Genomic DNA, 21227 nt, shown 5'->3' on the forward strand with positions numbered 1-21227 from the left:
AGGATGAGGAAAGCGTTCACGCAGAAGGTGCCATTTAAGCTAGTCTTTAAGAGGGGGTACCATGAATAGGAAATACCAAGCAGGACCAGAAAGGGAGGAAGGAGCCAGGTTTGAAGAAATTTAAATGCTAAACAGTGGAGTTTATATTTGACCTTAGAGATAATAGCCATTGGAGGTTATTGAGTGGGGTATAAGATGATCAGGTTGTCACTTTAGGAATATAACTTTCACAGCTCTCTAGAGGAAGAGTGGTGGTAACCTTGGCAGTAATAAACAATTTGAAAAGAGAGAGGAAGACTATAGATGCTACTGTAATTGAAGCCATTGTAATTGGGCCTCCACTGAAGCCTGAGGCTGCAATATTAGGGAGTGAGATATGAGTTATACTAATTTGACTCCAGATTGAAAAAATGCTGAGGCTATACTCTGGATCTTTGTGAGGGGTGGAATTTGTGCCAAAGCCAGGAAGAGAAAGCAACATGGCTCTAGACACTCTCTTGGAGACATACCATAACATCTTAAGCTTCAGACATTTAGGGGAAGCCAGCTCTTCAGCTTGCCCTGATATCTAGCTTGCTTCCGTAGAAACTTTGGGGCTATTCCTTGGGTGAAATCAAGGCCTCTCTCTTGGTTTGAGCTGAGATATCTCATTCCAACTGGAAGACTTTTTCCCTCTTGAATACTTTCTGGCTTATTCTAATCTGTAAAACTTTTCTGTTTGATGCTTTCTTGGATCAATGAGGTTACTCTATTTGCTATTTGTGACAGTCTTTTGTACAACCAGTTTGGTGCAAAGGAGCCAAGTTGGTGTGTAAGCTAAGGAAGGGGTAGGAACTAGAAAATTAGCTTTTGTTATGAACAAAACTGGTACCCCTAGACTAGCAATATTCTTTTTGGTGGGGGAAGCTAGAAAGCTCTGTCGAGCTCAAAACCCATAATCAAGGAAGGACCAACTGCCTAGCTTCTCTTGCTTATAGACTCCCTTGGAGAAGGTGGGCCAGAATCCAGAGATATACATTCATGCCATCCCTAAGCTGCTCATTTATCTTTTTAGACAATGAATGTGGACACACGCAAATCTTGCGCTATGAGCCTATTCCTCATATTTCAGCATGGAACATCTTCAAATAAATAAGTCTTCACAAAGACCTATGAATAGAGAGTAGGAATGGTTTTAGTGAAAATGAGTAGAAGGTAAAAACCAATAGGAATAAAATTCATGGAAGAAGGAGGAAATGAAAGAGGATTCATATTTTGGGAATTTAAGATACTCTTAGTTTCACTATGGAAAGACTTCAAATTGTTACCCCTAGAGGTAAGTTAGATAGATCAGGGTAATTATTAGCAAGATTATTGCAGTTTATAGAGGTGAGCAAATAAATATCAAAAATCTTAAATAACCTACAATGTCTTTATGTTTTACTTTAAACAAATCATTTCTTAATTCTAACTCCTCCCATTTTGTGAATTATATTAAACTACTATTTTCTTCTCTCATTTGGATGTAAATCATTATTAGTCTCTCATAGGTGGCTATTTGGTATGGCAGATAAGATATTGGAGGTATTTGGAGTCGTCAAGTCCTGACTTAAACACCTATTTGTTGTGAGATCATGGGTAAGTCATTAATGTCTCAGCTCCTCAGACAACTTACTGAGATTATATATGATAAATTATATTAGTGGAATAAATTTCCATGTGGAGGGTTACTCTCAACATTGAGATTGCAGGGGAAGGAAAGAAGGAAAGAGAAGGAAGGAAGGAAGGAAGGAAGGAAGGAAGGAAGGAAGGAAGGAAGGAAGGAAAGAAGAAAGGAGAAGGAAGGAAGATGGAAGGAAGAAGGAAGGAAAGAAGGAAGGAAGGAAAGAAAGAAAGAAAGAAAGAAAGAAAGAAAGAAAGAAAGAAAGAAAGAAAGAAAGAAAGAAAGAAAGAAAGAAAGAAAGAAAGAAAGAAAGAAAGAAAGAAGGAGGGAGGAAGGGAGAGAGGGAAGGAAGGAAGGAAGAAAAGAAGGAAGAGGAAGGGAAGGAGGAAGAAAGAAAATGTGGCCCAAATCATCTACATAAGAAAGTTTTGCTCCCATGTAACATATTTTATTTTTTGTCTAATTGAACAAATCAATTCTTGTATCACCCTTAAAACTCTGAAGTGTATACATCATAAATGCACTGGTTACCTTTCAAAGCCAATCTGACGAAATGTCTTTTCCCATGTTGAGCCTAGGAAAAGAAGAAGAAAAACTGATTTAAGTACCCTTTATGTTGGACATTTCATTTTGTTTTTTAGCCCAATAAAGAGATAATTAAGACCTTATGACATACTTTAATTAGTCTGCCCATTTATATAACAATATTAGTTGCTAAAGCTTAGAGGAACAGATATAATTATTTAAAAATGCTATTTAAATCACTTTAACATCTTTTTGAAATAATGGTAGATTGAATAAAAGAAGACTGAATATAAGGTAATAATAACATTGTGAGTTTAAAAAAAAAAGAAATGATTTAATGTCTGAGTTTCTACCAGAAGTGCCTTATTCTAAAATGCAATGTGATACACGATGTCAAATCATGTAAAAAAGACACTACTGTGTTATGTCTCTCTACCCTTGTTTTTCCTGATGCAAAGCAGTTGGCTACTTTGAAAATTATCTATAAATCTAATTATGGCCCTAGTAGTGTAACATGATCCATATTATTTTGTAAAAAAAATAATAAAACTCACTGAAAATGCAAATGTAAACTATATAACTGAATTCTTTAAGTTTTAATTTTAAATTTAATGTAACTGGCAATATATTTAATGACTGATGTCATTTGAAAGCTGAGGAGCATTCTTTGACATATCAATATGATCCAGTTTACTTTACTACTTCAATTATTTTAATACTTCAAGGTATGCACAATTTCTTCAGTATTGCTACTTCCTCTACTAATATTACCCCTTCTATATATGAAGAGATGATTTTCATGACAGGAGGAAGTGAAAACAACTGATTAACTAATAGCCAGTTCTCTGATAATGTTGAATTCTTTTGAAATTAGATTTCTCCTCAGAAATGTAACACAAAGGCCTTCTCTGGGCCCTTACTCAAAGAATTTCCAACTTCTTAGGAATTATTAGGGGTGTTTTCTGCTGGAATAGCCTTTAAGAACACACGGGCACCTCAGTATCGGAATAGAATTCCAGCAGTGAGGACTCCTTTATTTCACTGATATTAAGTAATGATAATACTCATTTTTTAGGTTAACTATTCTGAATCAGATGTTTTCCAGAGGCAATGGCTGTTTCAAAGAGCATTAATCCTTCTATCTCTATGCCTTTTTTATAGGTGAGTGCCCCCACCCTCTGCCTCATAGAATCTTTACCTTCCTTCAGTTTACTTCAATGAAAACTACCCATATTCCAAGAATTTCATGATTTCCTGCCCTCCCAATTGTTAGTGCTTTCTCTTATTTGAATTTGTTTTCATTACATGGTATTTGCTATCTACATTCATTTGCAGCCCCCAGCAGAAGGTAAGCTTCTTAAAGGCAAGGAATTTTCATTGTTTTTGCCTGGACAACCCTAGAGCCTAACACAGTGCTATGTATCTTAGAAGGTACTTAAAATATCACAACTGAATTTATCAGCAGTATGTCAAAATCAATAGGAAAAGAATCTATGCTATATTTTAATGTGTCTACTGTGTTTTTTACCATTGGAAGATAAAGTTAATTCTTTATAATACTAATATGAACTGACTCTGTGACTACTTAGAATTTGGCAAAATTATTTTTTCTAAAGCTCACCTTAATATTAATGTTCAGGTTTGAGAGATGGCAAAATTCAATAAAATAAACATTTATGTTAAAATACAGCATAACAGAAATCTATGTGTTTAAGGGTAGAAATAGTGATTCAGTAACATTTTGCCAGTTGAAAGGTGATTAAGGGAATCACACAGACTTCTGCATTGTATTAAGCAAGCTACCTATTTAACAATTTTACTAGATTGGCACTTCCTCTCTATACACCCAGATGGCACACCTGGATAAGAAATGAGTCCATATTACTTGTTCACTCTTTAAAGCTCTAGGCCCTGAAGAGATACAAAGAGGAATAATATAGCACCAGGTCTCTGCACTGGTCATTCTATCAAGTGGGAATCTGCCTTTGTTTCATGTTTTGGATAGGTCTCTCCTACAAATCTTCCTGATTTTTCTAATCACTTAGTGACTCCTGGGGCACTATGATTCACTAGAAAAAAGTGCAGAGTGTCAAGTAGGGTAAGGAAATACTAGGACTGGGGAGGGTTATTCTGGTTCTGGAGCTTTACTGGCAGATTCAATTAGCTTTTAAAGCATTTTCTCTGGGTATCCTTTGAAGAACAATTCACAGAATTACAGAATGATAAGGATGACCTTGGAGGTCATAATAAAAACTGCCATTTAGATAGTACTTTAAATTTTGTAAAGCATGATACATCATTTGATCCTTACAACTGCATAGGGAAGGTATTATCACCATTTCACAGATGAGGAAACTGAGGCTCAGAAAAGCTTACTAGCAGGCACACAACTAGAAGCTGTCAGAGACAGAGTCTGAATACAGACTTCCTAATTCCAAGTCCAGCACTCTATCTGGACTGCAACTATACCATCTTACCTTTCATTATTCTAACCCATATCTAAATAAGGATTCTCTCTACAAAGTAACCGACAAGTGGCAATCCAGTTTTTTTTTCCCTTGAAGAATGAGTCCTTATTAAAGAGAACCCACTACCTCTCATTCTACTTCTAAAAGGATCGAATTCTACTGATACTGCCATCTTCTAAAACGCCCTAGGGTGTAATTTTTAAACTGCTACTGCATGCAGCTACATCTCCCCTATGTCCAAAATAGAATTTCTGAACACAAGTCTAAAATTACATTTATTTACTCGAATTTAATCTTATTAGGATTAGTCAATGCTGTAGTCTATAAAGATCTTTTGGATACTTTATTATCCATCAGGGCTTCTAATTCTGTATCCTCTGAAAACATGTGTACTATATATGTCTTTATCTTAGTCACTGACAAAATTGTTAAAAAGCATGGAGCCATGCACAGATCCACAAACTACTTTTCTATGGCCTTCCTACTAAACTGGCATTGAACTATTAATAACTACTCTTGGAATTGGTCATTCAATCAAATCCAAGTATACTTGATCTTATTATGATCTGATCTACCTCTCTTTACCAAATCTACAAGGATACCACGAATGATTTTGTCAAATGCTTTTCTGACACCTAGATAAACCAAATCTATAGACTTCCTCTGACAGTCTAGTGACACTGTCAAAAAAATAAATCATTATTCTTGATAAAGCCATGCTGGCTCTTTGTGACCACAGCTTCTCTTCCAAAATGTTCCTTAACTATCTCTTTAATAATATGTTTGATAACTTTGTAAGAAATCAAAGTCAATCTCATTGGCTTATAGTTTGTACATTCTACTTCTTTTACATTTTTTGAACATGAAAAAATATTTGTAAAATTTTCTGATCCTGAGGTACCCCTACCATTCCCCAGTATTTTTTAAAGATTATTTCTAACGGCTCAGTGATCACAGCATCCAATTCTTTCAATACCCTGGGATGTAGTTCACTCGATCCTGGTGATACGCACTCAAAAAGAACATGTCTTTCTTTTTTTTTTTAATCTCTCTATCTCTTTTTCTTGAGAGTCAACTTTCTAAAACCATTTCCCTGACTTTTCTAGTTAAAAGATTCTTCTGCCAAAGAAAACTGAAGCAAAACAACCATTTAGTAGTTCTGCCTTTTGTACATCTCTTGCTATCATGATTTCAGCTAAACTGAACAATAGTCATTCCCTTCTTCAATCCTCCTTGTTTCTCCATCATAGAAATCCATTTTTGTTATCCTTAGCATTTCCCGTCACCCTCAGCTTATTCTGAGCTTTATTGCCCTATAATTTTTCTTACACGAATATTTCATAATTTGCTGTTGTTGTTGCATGGCCTGCTCTTTCTTGATGGCTTTCTAAGTTTCTAGGGGAACTCCTTGTGTATCCACATTGGTGTATACCAACAACTTCTTTTCTTTTTCTTTGGAATTATTTCTAGTTGTTAACTCAAAATTTCACTTTTGATAGCTTCTCCTCCATGCAGGATTTTAGTTCATGGAGTGCCATATATATCTATTCATTCTCTAAATATTTTAAATCTGCTCTCCAAAAATCTAGGGTGTGAATCGGATTATGTTTGGCTTTTCTCTCCTTTATAACAAATTTTAAGAGGTATGTACACTCACCCTCTAAAAGGTCCATATTATTTGGATTTTAAAAACTTATTCTTCTTTATTCATAAAATAAGATCCAGAATAACAGTTCCCTTTGATGGTTTCTTCAGCTTTTTGGAGGATGAAATTATCAGTAAGATGAGTTAAGAAATTATCAGCTACTGCTTTTGGTTAAGAGACAGAGTTCCAGCAAATGCTGGGATAATTAGAGTCTCATAATTAGTATATCATGCTTCTGTACAAGGCTTATGAAATATTTCCCATCTTTTCATTTCTATGTTCTACTTCTTTTACCCAGGTGGTATTTATTATATTTCTATGAGAATATGGATGCTGTTTCTTCCTCCACTAAACATTAAGAATGTCTGGATATTCATACTTTGGCTAGGAATTAAAATATTTTCATAACATATTTTGACCAAGTTAAAGCATATTTTAACTGACAGGCTTGCATACCGAAAAAATGCATAGTATTAATAAAGAAGTGAGTTCTCTGCCTCTCAGTCTTCTGGCACCAACCTTGATTATTTTTTTTTTAAGTAAACCTCCACCCTGATAGTCATCCAGCCTGGTAACCTCAATATATATTGACACATTCCCTCAAATTCAGTTGCATTTATTGGCATTACAAAGTTAACACAGTGAAAAAAGCTTTTACTAGTAAGTGAGGAAAAATTCTGACTTTTTTTTTTTCTTTTACAGACCACCTGCCTAACTTTGTGCAAGGCTCTTTCTGGGCCTTCATTTCTCCAGTAAGGGGGTTGGATGACATCAGAGGTCCCTTCAGACTAAAAATCTGTGACCTTATGATCTTACATCTTCCCTCCTCTCCATTCACATTGCTAACACACTAGTTGAGGTTCTCATTACTAGTGACCTAGATTATCATAATAGTCTTAATTAGTTGTCTTGTCCCTTTTTTTTCTCTCCTCTAATACGATTGCAAATGTTGTCTTCCTATGGCACAGCTGTCACCATGTCATTCTCTCCTGTTCAAAAATTTTCAGTGGCTTCCTAACTTCCCAGGCAAACAGGACTTGTTGTCTAGTCTCAATCTCCCACCTTTGTACAGTTGTACAAGCTGTTTCCCAGGCTTAAAATGGAGAGGTCCAAGGAGAGTCCTAGTGCCACTATACATATGTATAGTGGCAAGAAATATATGATGATCCCGGAAAGAATACTGGGAAGGCACAATCAGGTAGATTAGAAGAAAACTAAGAGAGAGCATTATATAAAATAAACATGATTGGGAGAGGGCAAGAACAATTGAGGGCATCAGGAAAAGCCTCTTGAAGAAGGATGTGGCATACAGGTCCTCAGAATGGGGCCAGTGCAAGACTGAGGGCCATTTTACATTTTTCTGTCTCTAAAAGATGATCACAGTCAAAGATTTCATCAGCTAGTGATCATACTACAATACTTTGCTAGGCTGGTCCTCAGACAGCAGGCACAGTCTGTTTCTTGACTCACACTTGAAACCTTTCCAAATGTATAGAACTTGCCGAATCTTGTGCTGTGCTGACACAGCCTTTGAAAAGCCAAGGTCATTCCTTTGACAAAATGAGTCACCAGAGAAGAAAAGAGTCTGATAATTGGTTAAAATTACTGTTAATTTAGGCAACATATTAATCAAACACCAATTTTAGGCTGAATAATAAGGTTTGGTAATCATCTCTTCATCATTGAGATCCATCAGAACGTGAGTTCATTCAATGTCTTCCTATACTGCTTCTCTGCTTTTCTAAAAATCAGAACAAATGCTAACCTCCTAGAACTGTTGGATGATGGCCAGCTTACCACTATAAAAATAAAAGATTTTTCATTGACTGCCAGGGGTTGCCAGGTGGTTAAACATGCTGACTGGCACATGACACTGGTCACTAAACAGTCCTCATTGAAAACATCTGGAAATTTCTCAGGACCTACATCTGTTCTGCCAGAAGTTGTATTAACATCTTTTTATTATTTTTTTATTATTGAAGGAAAAATATTTGTACAACCAATCAAAGGAGCTACATTTTTACCACATGTTGAACTGCTCTGTCATATGAATAGGAGAGTCAGATTTTATGAGGGAAGAGCAATGTTTTTTTTTTTCTCTCTTGCCTCTGTAACATGTTGTTTGGTTTTTATTGCTATCTTTTTATATCACCTATGTTTCCCCTTACATTCCTCTGTCTCTTCTCTCAAAATCAGTCTTTATTACAAAGAAATTTGTTTAAACTAGAAGAAAAAAAAATCAGCAAACTAATTAAAACAGCAAATTAATATAATGGTATATGCACTGTTCCATACTCAGAGACCCCACTCCTACTCCCTCCCCTAGTAAAGGAGTAAGGGGAGGCATTCTTGGAAAAACTAAGGTGCTTTTGAGTTTTTCAGATTCACAGAATTTTAGAATTGAAAAGAGAATCAGCAGCTACTTAGTTAAACACATTCCTGCTCAGAATCTCTTCTATAACATTCCTGACAGGTGGTTACTCATCCTCTGCATGAGGAGTGCCAGTGACGTGGAATTTCTTACCTTTGTAAGTAGCTCTTCCACTTTGAGCCAGCTCTAATTTGTTGATCTGAGGAAGCTTTTTCCTCCTATTGAACTGAAATCTGCCTCTTTGGCACTTCTGTGCACTGCTCCTAGTTCTCTCCTCTTGTGCCCACTGAAGACACATTTAATCTCTCTTCACATGACAATCCTTCACATAATTGATACCTCTCCTCTTCCCTCCCTTCTCCAGGCTAATACTCCCTCATTCTTGTTAGCTATCATTATATCACATAGTCGTCAGCCTTCTGACCATCCTAGTCATGGTTCTCTGGACACAATTCAATTTGTTAATATTTAAAAAGGCAATGCCCAGGTGTTGTCAAAAGTAGAGTACAGGAAACCATCATCTCCTTCATTTTAGAAGTGAGCAATTTAACCAATAATAGGTGCTTAAACTAACCACTGTAATTTCAGAGGTGAATTATTAGAACAGAACAGGCCAATTTGTTATCATAGAACCTCATGCAACTCTTCAGAAAGTCCTGTACCCTCCTTTAGACAAACATGAAGAAAAATGAAGCTGGCTCTTATGCATTATATTGATGCTACAACAACACTGGTGTTGTGGTAGCAAAAGTTCTAATTTTTTCTTTGGAAGATTTAAAGCAATATAAATAGATGAATAAAATAAACATTTGTCAGTTCAGTCAGTATAATAAAAAGGTGTTCCAAACACGTCAGTGCATTTCTAGGAAACTACTGTAATAGTTCAGGAAAGAGGTAATATGAGCTCAAAATAAGGTTGTTGTGATCATCCATGGGGATAGGTATTAAATATTGTGAAGCCAGAATAAACAAGACTTGGAATTTAGCAAGGTACTTCAATTGGAGGCTATTCTCAATGAATCATCAGAAGCCCTGTAGATTTCTTCTCTGGTATGAATACTTCCTTGTCTAATTCACAGCTTCAACTTCCAACCTTGTCTCTTGCTATACACGTATCATATAGAAGATCTGCTTCCTACAATTAGTCTTCTCCTTCTTCCTCCCCCTCTTCTCTCTGGGGTTTACTGGCTAGATTTTTTTCTCAAAGACCAAGCCTTAAACCCAATTCATTCTGGAGCTCATAGATTGGACAACAATAGGTCCCAGCCCAAGCACCACTTAATGGTTATTTTTTGGGCCCTACTTGCTCAGAGCTTAAGAGGGCCAGGGTGTCCCATTGCATCCTGGACCATCTCCAGTCATCCTGATAAATATCTGGCCACTGGACTCAGATGGCTTTGGAGGAGAAAATGAGGCTGGTGACCTTGCACAGCCCTCCTTCACTCCAATCAAAGTCAATTGCAAGTCATGTCACCATCTCCTTAATGTCATGGTCCTCTTCGAGAATGAAGGACAAACACAACAACAACAACAACCTTTTGTTGTACTTGCATAGGACTCCACATTTAAAAGCTTCTGTTCAGGGTCTTAGTTTTCTTTTAACAAGGTTTAACCTCAAAATCAGGAGAAGTCCTTACATTCTTTATGGGTTCTGACTAATATGTCTATTGAATAAGAGTTACAGGTAGTTCCTTCATTACATGCTATGGGATGACAAGAAACAAAGGAATAAATGAGACAGAAAGAGAGAGATGGAGACAGAGAGAAAGAGAGAGATGGAGGAGGAGATGAAGAAGAAGAAGAAGGAGGAGGAACAGAGAAAAAGAATGAAAGAAGTAAAAAGAGATAGAGACGAGAAAGATGAGGAAAAAAGAGTGAGACACAGAGTTGAATAATGCCATGAAAAATCTGTAGTGATAAGGTTTGGCTTTTCTTTTGTAGTAAATTCTACCTAAATTTAATTTACTTATTTATTGCCATACCAATCAAACTGCCAACGAAGTATTTTATGGAGCTAGAAAAAATAACAAAATTAATCTGGAAGAACAAAAGGTCAAGAATGTCAAGGTAATAAATGACAAAAAAAGTGGAGGAAGGTGGCCTGGCAGTACTAGGTTTCAAACTATATTCCAAGGTGATAATCATCAAAACGCTTGGGTATTGGCTAAGAAATGGTGTTAGATCAGTGGGATAGATTAGGTACACAAAACACAATAGTAAATGACCATAGTAATTTAGTGTTTGATAAACCCAAAGATCCAATCTTTGGGAGCAAGAACACACTATTTCTTTTGTTGTCTGATTTGCTTTGGCCATACTCAGTTTACATGAAGTAATTCTTTTCCTTTTAATTTTTTTAACCAAAATTTATCTAATGTTCTTTTAAGAAAGAGAATGTACATTAAGACTAAACTTGGGAGTATTTTCACTTTTTCGATTTTGAATCCTATGTGAAGAACTTGCCAAATATTATTACTAACACTCAGGTTGTTATGATTTTAATCCTAAAAAAAATGACAAAAATGACAAAAAAAACTGGCAGATATTAACTTGAATAGAATATCAGGAAATCATGTCATCTCTAATTGTGCCAAAAGAGCAAAGCTTCTGTTCAGTTCTTCCAGGTCCCAAAGGGTGCATGTCTGCAGAACAGAATTAGACCAAAAGAAATAAAAAGCATGGCTAGTTTAAATTGGTGGTTTAAAGTAAGTGGGCAGGTTATAATTATGCCATCCTAAAGTTATCTAATGAACTGTTTCTAGGTACTTCTCCTTTTGCCAATCAAGACATCATTTATTTTCTCTCACTATTTGAGGAAAGTAGTGCACATTCCATTTTGTTCATATGCGATGCCAGCCAGTAAGGCAGTGGAAGACTCCTTTTTCAGAGGGATGGCATTTTATACACGCAAGGAAAACAGCTTTTATTTGTGACTTTTCAACATTCAAGAATCAAAGAATACAAGTAGGAGGAGGCGGAACAGAACTCAGAGGCCACCTAAGTCAACTTTGTCATTTTTGCAAATGAGGAAATTGAAGACTGGGGAGGTCAAGTGATTTGTCCAAAATCACAAAGGTTGTGAGCATCAGAAGTAAAAGTTGAAGCCATGTCCTCTGACCTCAGCAAACGACAGAGTTCTTTCCACTGCACCATGGACTATATGGGGCCCCAGTACCTCTCCTCCAAAGGATCAAGTGGATGGAATAATTCATCTACTGGTGACTTTTAGTTCAAAGTAGTTTTCCCCTTAATTGTGTTAGTTATTAAATAAACAATTAGGAAATAAAAACAATTTCCTGAATTCAATTGTCATTCTTATTTTGTAAAAATGAAAACCCCAAATAATAGTAAGCAACATAATGGATAAGGAATGCCATGGCAGAGGAGAAAACCAAAAGCACTAAACTTGTAGACAAGACTTTATTCCCACCTTGGTCCTATTTTCCCTGACATGGTTATAGACATATATCAGAAGACACTTTTATTTGTTTGTGTGGAAGAGGGTAGCATAGACTTCCTGTCAAAAGAGTCTTGATAATGTCATCTTGCCCCCATGTAGCAATTAAATATGATGATTCTGTGGTTAATTTCACAAAAAGAAATGGCATATTTTTATACAACTCATGATATTTTAGTCTTAAATAAAGGCTCAATTCCCAATATATTTTAATTGGCTTCTTTCCAGGCTTAAAGTGTTACCTTCACCTGAGTTTTGTTGTAATAAAATGCATTGTTTTAAATGACTTTGATTTGTTTTCAGTAGGAATGAATGCTTTTATTATACTGCCTTAGACAATTTTCTTTTCATTCTTTTCCTTTTACCTTTCTATCAAAAGGAGCCTCCAAGGAAATAGTGTCAGTACTTACAGAAAAACTGAATCAGGGAACAAATGAGAAAGGAAAATTATTTAACTTTATCCCTTTCCTCACCCCCAGAGATTTTCCTGTATAAATCACAGGACCTGTATTTCAAGACAAAAGCTAATTCAGCATATTTAATTTATTGTTGGTCTTTCTCATCTTTACTGCATAAGCAAATTCCAAAGTGAGAACAAATAATGGACTGAATAGCTCAAAATTCAAGTGGGAAACTGTATTTATAGGCTTCCTCCCATACCTTTTGAAAAATTTTATTAAAATATACATTCATCACAAATTAGGAATAAAGATATTACATCTACACCAAATCTGTGTGTGTGTGTGTGTGTGTGTGTGTGTGTGTGTGTGTGTGTAAAATCACCTCTATCTTTGCTCCCCACAATAAAACATAAACTTTATGTTGAGGAATAGTCAACTTTTCATTTTTCAATGTAATAATAAATGCTAGCATTTATTTGGTGCTTTAAGCATCGCAAAGTGATATATATATATGTGTATGCACACACACATATGTATCATCCTATTTGATCCTCAAAATCATTCTATGAGGACTATTATTATCCCTACTTTATTAGGGATATTAAGAATAAGGAAACTGAGGGTAAGAGAGGTTAAGTGACTTGCCACGGTCACACAGTTTGTAAATATGAGGTATAATTGGAATTCAGATCTTCCTGAGTCCCAATTCAATAATATATTCATTATACCTCCAGCTTTCTTCATGTATTATACCATCAAAGAATAGAAAGGGTACTCACAAACTTTTTTCCCTATAATAATTTTGTTTCTAATGGAGGGGTACAAAAGTGATATAGAGAGTTGATAGGGGGAAAAAAATGTAGTGCTTCTCTCTCAGGAAGGCTGGCCAAGAGGCATGTTAATCTACTACATCATAAAGTCTTTGAAGATAGAAACAGTACCTTGTTTATATGGGTATGCCTTTCCTTCTGACTAGTATATAGTAGACAATTAATGTACTAGGTATCCCAAAAGTCTTAGTGGAGTATTAAGCTTTAAGAGCTTTACCTTTTAAAGCTTAATACTCACTAAGATTTTTGGGATACCCTGCATGTGTCACCAAATCATAGACTCTCAGAACTGGAAAGAACTGCAGAAAAATTCCCTTGCAAACATTCCAAATTACATGATGCCCATGTACCTCAGGGCTATGTCCTGGGCTCTCTTTTCTTCTTTCTTTACATTCTGTCTCAGTCATTTCATCAGATCCCATGCATCCTACCCAATTCCATAAAAATGACTCCCAAATTTATGCATTCAGTCCCTGTCACCACCTATCTGCTGGGCACCTTCTCCTGAATGTTTTTTTTAATTGTTGCTGTGATTTGATTGATGTAAAATAGTAGTTCTCAAAGCTTTGGATATGGTGAAAAAAATTATTCAACCTACAATAAGAAGGACTGAGGCAGAACTGTGAGCCAATGGTATTTTAGTTCATTCGAGGGGTCTATGGTCCCCTCTAATGAAGTGGACTTCAGATCTTCCTCACAACCTGAAATGCCCCCTCCTTCCAGTACCCTATTTTTATAGGGTTAGATACCTAGACATTCAAGAACAGCTATACCAATTACAGGATAATTCCATTGATTGACATATGATGCATAAGCAAAAATGATCTGTCAGCAAGGTTATGAGTTGGGTGAAGCAAGGAATATCTTCACTGACTAGGTGGTCATAGGGTGGTCATAAGATGGACACCTGCTCATGATGGACAAGAGAGAATTGTCTGGAGGTACAAAAATAAATTCGGGGGACTTCCTGTGTAGTTGAGTCACCTTTGCCACACTGGACTTGGTCATCATGACAAGGAAAAACAGAGTAGAGGGCCTCTAACAGGCTTCCTATGATTATGCAAGTGATCTTGCCATCTGTAGCTCCCAGCTCTGGGACCAAATATATAGAAATTATAATCACTACCCCTATCATGTCAAATTGATTGATACTGATTGGAATAGAGTAGGAGTCCTCAATGAATCAACTTTCTCATGATCTAGAAACTCCTTTTCATTCTTAAAAATTATTTAAGATCCTTCAAAGAGTTTTCATTTATGTGGGTTGTAGCTATGAGTATTTACCATATTAGAAATTAAAATATTTTAGTATTGTTACGAAAATAATTTTGAACTCTCAGATCCCCTAAAATGTCTTGGGGATCCCTGGACCAAATGTTGAGAACCACTAAAGACAATTCCTGTTGAGTTTCCACTCAACTGCCCTTCAGGTTATTATCTGTGAAGACAGCTTTCAGTGCCAAGAGGTGAAGTGACTTGCCCAAGAAGGTATAGGAGTCAAACTTAAACATATTTCTTCATGATTTTAAGGCCGGCTCTCTATCTGCTTTGCTAAACTTTGCAATAACTGCTTGTTTTTCTGGAGGGGCACCAATTATTCTTTTAGTAATCTGTACTAGAATTTTGTCGGGAATTAGAATTAAGCAGCTAGATTATAGCTCGACCCCACTATCTTCCCATTCCCCACGAACAGTTGTCCTATCATTATACAATTTTCTTCCTTTCTCTAACATAACTAATAAGATCCCTTTAGTTTTTATTAGAATTTCTAGCCAGCCTTGGCCACTTCTGAATTGTAGCTTTTACAACTACAATTCCATATTATGATAATTGACATTCAATATCATTACTCTGAGACATTAATAGTTTCTAAATGAACAAAGATTCTATTATGTTCAGTACGTTTGATTGATTGAGGCAACAAAATGCCAGCATAATACAATTTATAAATATTTCCAACAAGCAGTGAAAGAAACCTTTTCTTCCTAACTCTCAGTTAACCAGAAATTTTATTCACTTAGTTACTTTGTTGCAAAGTACTCTATGTCATCAAGTTTTAATATAAATAAATAGGCTATTATTCAGTATCAAAATGGCAAAATTATGCAATCTGTCTTTATGTGAGTCAAATGTATTTTTCATCCACTCATGTCTCTCATTCATTCTCATTGATGTTCCATGCGGATTAATGGAAAGACATTCTTTCAGGGCACCTGGGTCAAATACGGTAGAAGAAGGCAAACAGCACGCTTCCGGAATGTCTTTCCTTTTGCATCATCTGTTTTCCCCATGGATTAGTGACTAACAGCAGTTTTATTTCCAAAGCTCTGTTATCTGGTCAGCCTTTCAACTCTAGGAGTTAAAATGAGGGATGAGTAATTTTTTTTTATAATGGAGATTTGTACAAAGTTTGAACTGAGTTCATGGCCCTGAATAAAAGCATCCTTAGGGATTCTGATTTATTGGCAGAGAATTGAAATTGGATAGAAGCAGAGATTCATATGAAGAGCTGTCCTTGTCTGTTTAAAGCATAACAGGCATCACAGGAGATCAGAGTGGAAAGGAGATGATATCCTAAAGGTTCCATAAGGCCTGTTTGAGAGAATTTGATGTAAAGCAGTTGTTGTCACAGCCAAACATTTTTCTTTCTAATTATGATCTTTACTGATATATAATATATACACTCATTATTAGCATTACATGCACAGAAAAGAATGTCTGACTAACTTCTTGGCAGAGTGAAATTTTCAAATATTACCGTTTGGAATATTCAATACATATTTTAACAATGCGTGGCAACTTCAACTCTCTTTAAAGGAAAAAAAGTCAGTAAATCTTACATTCTGAATTTTACATAAATGCTACCACCCTCCTCATACACACACACACACACACACACACACACACACACACACACACACACACAGAAAATTACAATAAATTTTTCTTATTCAGTCCATAAAACTCCTTATCTTTGCAGTTTTCTGTAGTGTCACACCAAAGAATCTAAACTGATACTGCTTACTTCCCACAAACTTTTCTGCTGACTTAAACTTCAGGGAAGACACTCTTTAATTCATCTTCTATTTGGCCTAATTATTATCTAGATGAAATTCCTCCCTTAAAAGTGAAATGGATCTGAAGAGGACAATTCTTTTCTCTATTTTCTATAGAGGATCCATCCAATACATTGGGAGCTTTCAACAGACTGTCTTGTATATTCCTTATTCTCACTACATACATATCCTCGGACTTTCTTTTCCTGTCATATATGCCCTTGATGCATTTTGTATCATTGTTACATCTAATTCTCTGCTGGTTATGTTTAAACCTCTCCATATGATATGCCTTTATAATTCACTTTGGTTCATATGCAACTTCTTTGAGGTATTAGTGTTCCATGATTCACAGTCATCTTGCATCTCCAGGAAAATATTGACCTTAAAATTATTGGTTATGGTGATAGGAAGCCACTTAGGATCATTGAAAGTAAATGTATCTTCCCAAATTTATTCCAACCCACTTTCCTCCTCTGATTCCATCCTTGGCTCAGTGAAAGTATATGACAGGTGTAAACTGAAAATTCCATTCAGCAGTACTCTACAGACACAAAATGAATTTAGACACATCTTAACTTTGTATTAGTTAAGTATAAAGCTAACTAGTTACAAACTGATAAAATTTTTGTCCAAAGATTTCAGGAAAATCCCTTTTAAAAATATGAGTTTGAAGCTAAAAGTGATCATCTAGTATAATAATAACAATAACAATAATTATCATTTATATAACACTTTAAAGTTTGCAAAGTGCATTGAAAGAATTATCTCATTTTATCTTCATAATAACTCTGAAACTGAGACCCATAAAGGTAAAGTGACTTTCCTGACATCAAGCAGATTGCAAAGCCATGATAAGGTACCTAACTTCTAGTCCAGTGATCTTTTGATTACACAATGTCATGTGATAAAAACAAACAAAAAATGTTTTGTAATTCCCTTTAAAGAAAAGTGAGAAAAAGGGATGTTTCAAGGATATTTATTTCTGATTCTGACTTGGACTCAAAGGAATAAATATAGCTTGACCATTTAAGAATTCTGTTTTACAAATATTTCTCTAACACCTAGCTGGATAGCCCTACAAAGGAAATCAATGGCTTTTAAGCAGGGACTGGATATGCCAATGTTGACCCCATATTACAGAACCAGACTATTTCATTAAAATGTAAATAATTTAAGCAATAGTCTTCTCTTAAACACTGGCCAGTATATTAGTTCTAAATCAGTCTACTAGTAACAACAGTGTTTGTAGATGTATTTTCCTGGGATAAACCATAAATAGTTTAGTATTCCATTTTAAAGCGACTAAAAAATAAATCAGTGCTTATCATATAATAGTACTATAGATATATTTTGCCTTTAGGACAGAAATAGTCATTTTAAAACAGTACAGTGGTTCAATATGTTCAAAGAATAAAAAATAATTCACAATGTGTTACAGTCTTTGGAATCTTCATCAAAAGTCAAATACCATCTTGGTAGTGTATTTTTCTAACTTTATAAACACTAGGTGTGATGACAACATAATTGTGTCTTTTAATATCATTAGGAATTCATTTTATCAGGTCCTAAATATTTAAAAATAAAAATTATTCATTATTTAGTTGGAAAAAAGGAGAAAATGAAATTGATGCATTGTATTTTGAATACATCAATTCCCTGTACCACAATCATTCTACCCTCTTTCAAAACAAATACCCTTTCAAACATTCTGCTTTCAAAGAGGGAAACAGAGGTTCTCTTTGTCAGAGAATTTTAGAGATATGTGGAAATCTTCCTCAGGGCATATATTTCTCCATTTTTCCTGGCTAAAATGTCTCTCTTCTCACTCTAATTCAAAGCAGAGATTTTATTTTTGTAAATAGCCTATGAAACACATTGCAATGAAAGCTGCAGTGTGTATGTGAGGCTCGGCGAATTTCTCAAAAGCTAAAATGTTCTCTTTCCTTTTGTGCTGAAATTTTACAGTACTTCACCTTCACCCCTGTTTAATGGTTTAATTCGGATTCACTAATGGGAGAAAAAGGTTCTTAGTTTGTTTCAGCAGTGACTAAAAAGATTTACTGCACTTCATTGAGGTTTTGGCTGACTGCAGTCTCCCCAGCTGTTGTTGAGAACCTGTCCATGCATCAGCCTTTATGTAAACACTCCTAGCATTAACCACAGCTGCAGTATAAATCTGGTCCACAGAAAATACTCTTGTTTATGTGGTGTGTTTGAGCATCTCACCTAACTTCCCACTTGGAGACTCGGAATTGAATGCAAGAAATAGTATTAAAAAGTGTGGCATGACATTGGAAAATTATAGGGATAATAATCATCAAAGAAATTCTAAGAGATGTCAAAGCAACTCAGAATACTGTAGGTATTTAATAGCCTACTTAGAACTTATTGCACTATTAAGTCTGAGTTTTACTACTTTTTTCCAATACTTTTAATATTTTCCAATACCAATACTCACAAGAATACTAAAATGCCCACTCCCAAGTGAGAGTTTAGATAGATAGCTATACGAGTATTCATACACAAATATTTACATATCCTTGATCCCTGAAAAACTGAAGTTAATCTCTGTAGCCAGTTTGATCCTTGCACCTCAGATGAACATAACACCAAGGATGCTAGCTATTCTCATGATATCTGGACTAGAATAGATGGTTGCCAGAAATGCATAATATTCAAAATATGAACTGGATTATTATAAAGTTTTATTTCCTTATGCTCAAGATAGTCTATTTTCCACTCATGGACATAGCAAAAAGGAGAACTTGTTTTGCGTAAAGTTCTAGGCATTCTATCTAAAATCTAAGAACTTTCTGAGTTTCGTTGACCACTACCAGAATTTCTTTGCTTATTTTCATCACTTTAAATAAAGTACATATACATATTAATACCCTCTAAAGGCTGGTAAAGTATAATGTAATATAAGTATAGTATAGATATAAGCATTTATAATATAGTATAGTATGGCATAGGATGGGATGGGATGGGATGGGATGGTATAGCACAGTATAACTATTAGTGTTATGTTAGTATAGTATGTTAGTCTACTCAACTCATATACAGTAAAAATATTTAATATTTTATAGTATAGTTTTGTTTAAGTATTAGTATAGTATATTATCATATAGTATAGTATAGTTTAGTTTTGTATAGTATATAGTATGGAGTGGTGTGGTGTGGCATGGCATAGTAGTATAATTATTAGTATTATATTAGCATATCATTAGTACATTAACATTACTTTAGTATGTATACACACATGCAGATGAGTTGCTGATCTTCATGGAGCAGGGAGGGGAACAGTATTTCCATATTAAGAGTCTGCATATGTAATAAGTAACATTTATGAGGTTAAAAAAAGGAAGTTTTTAAGGATTTGCTCTAGTCACATATCCCCAACTAGATGTTCCAAGAAGATGTAGGCGTGTAACCTATGTGTATCAAGCCACCCACATGAACTATGCTCTCTCTCTGTCTCTGTCTCTGTCTCTTTGTCTCTCTCTTTTGCATTTGTGTTTTTAATATCTTTTAAAAACAATTGGACATTCTTTTAGGTAATTTATTATAAAGAATTTATCAAACAATTTTAAAGTAAAGAATAACCAAGCAAATAAATGTGTGATTATTCACTTTCTAACCCCACAAAGTCTTCAAGTTTTCTGTTTCTATTCTCGACAGAAATGATTGTAGAATTATTCATTCATAACAATTGTTAGTAAAGCAAGTCAATAGAATTTTTCTTTCACTGATGAGGTGGATTTCTGTCTATCTGAAATGGCATCCAGTTGCTAAAGATATTGTTTTTGACTTCATTACTTAAATAGAAGAAATGACATTTTTTTCTATTGAAGTGGAAGTAAGCTATTCCAGGAGTGGAACACAGAAAGTGCATTTTTTTTAAAAACTCTACTGCTTATTATATAGCTGTGTGTGTAAAGAGTGTTGTATTGGTTCTGGTTAAGTTGTCTGAAGTAATGTTGGTCTATTGTATAATGTGAACTATTTATTAAAATTTTAAATAAGTTCAGTTTATTAAAGTAATTCATGATTTCACTAACTTTCATAGTAAATACCATATAGTAAATACCTATACATATAGTATACATACAGTAAGTATAAATATATATAGTAAATACGATTCCAGTAAAGTATTTTTAAGAGATAAAGATATTGAGTACTTATATAAAAGTTGTCATGATCTAAGTACTTTAGAAATAATAACTACTGTAATTTCCTCAGAACAAGAGTGAGGAAAGGTGAACAGGGAAAGGAATGGAGAGATATAAGTAAATCATTCTGGAAGGAGGCCATTAAGGTAGGTAGACTTAAGTAAGATAAATTAGGTACAAACATTGCTGACTCCCAGGCCCATAGTCTAGCTTCACTTGGCCCATGTGATAAATATTTTTCGGTAAAGCTATTTACAAAGGGGCTTTTGCTTTTGTTTTGTTTTGCTTTTCCCTTTAAGGATAGGAGATCATAATTTAAGAAGAAAAAACAACTGCCTTTAAATTTCAAAGAAAGCTGACAGATACACATGCCAAGAGACAGGCTGACCCCATTTCAGTGGGCGAAAAATTTTGTATACAGTTGGGAATTAGAGAGTTGTCACCACCTATGTCTCTCTTCCAGATTATGTATAACTTTGGGAGAACATAGAGTTCTCATCTGATAAAGAAGCTAAAAAGTAAAATTTGACATTAGGCACACTGGAAATACTAAATAGCTCCAGGAGCATAAAGAGCCCAAGACTTCACTGATTGCACCCAACTTCTTCCTGGTCTAGAAGAAAGATGGGATGTGACACATTCCCTCCATTCCAGTAAACC

The 21227-nt window shown here is 35.1% G+C and overlaps 1 protein-coding gene across 4 annotated transcripts in view; it reads right to left on the reverse strand.

Annotated features, from left to right (window-relative positions):
- PIEZO2 (piezo type mechanosensitive ion channel component 2) overlaps window positions 1-21227 on the reverse strand; it is a 505350-nt gene that overhangs the window by 254169 nt on the left and 229954 nt on the right. For all 4 annotated transcript variants that reach the window (XM_078153522.1, XM_020985555.2, XM_078153521.1 and 1 more), the window contains exon 4: window positions 2174-2216. In XM_078153522.1, coding sequence (XP_078009648.1) covers window positions 2174-2216 — 43 coding nt within the window. The remainder of the gene's footprint in view (window positions 1-2173; window positions 2217-21227) is intronic.

Source organism: Phascolarctos cinereus, unplaced genomic scaffold (genome assembly GCF_003287225.1).
Source record: "Phascolarctos cinereus isolate Bilbo 61053 unplaced genomic scaffold, phaCin_HiC Scaffold_4;HRSCAF=312, whole genome shotgun sequence".
Classification (NCBI taxonomy): Eukaryota; Metazoa; Chordata; class Mammalia; order Diprotodontia; family Phascolarctidae; genus Phascolarctos; species Phascolarctos cinereus.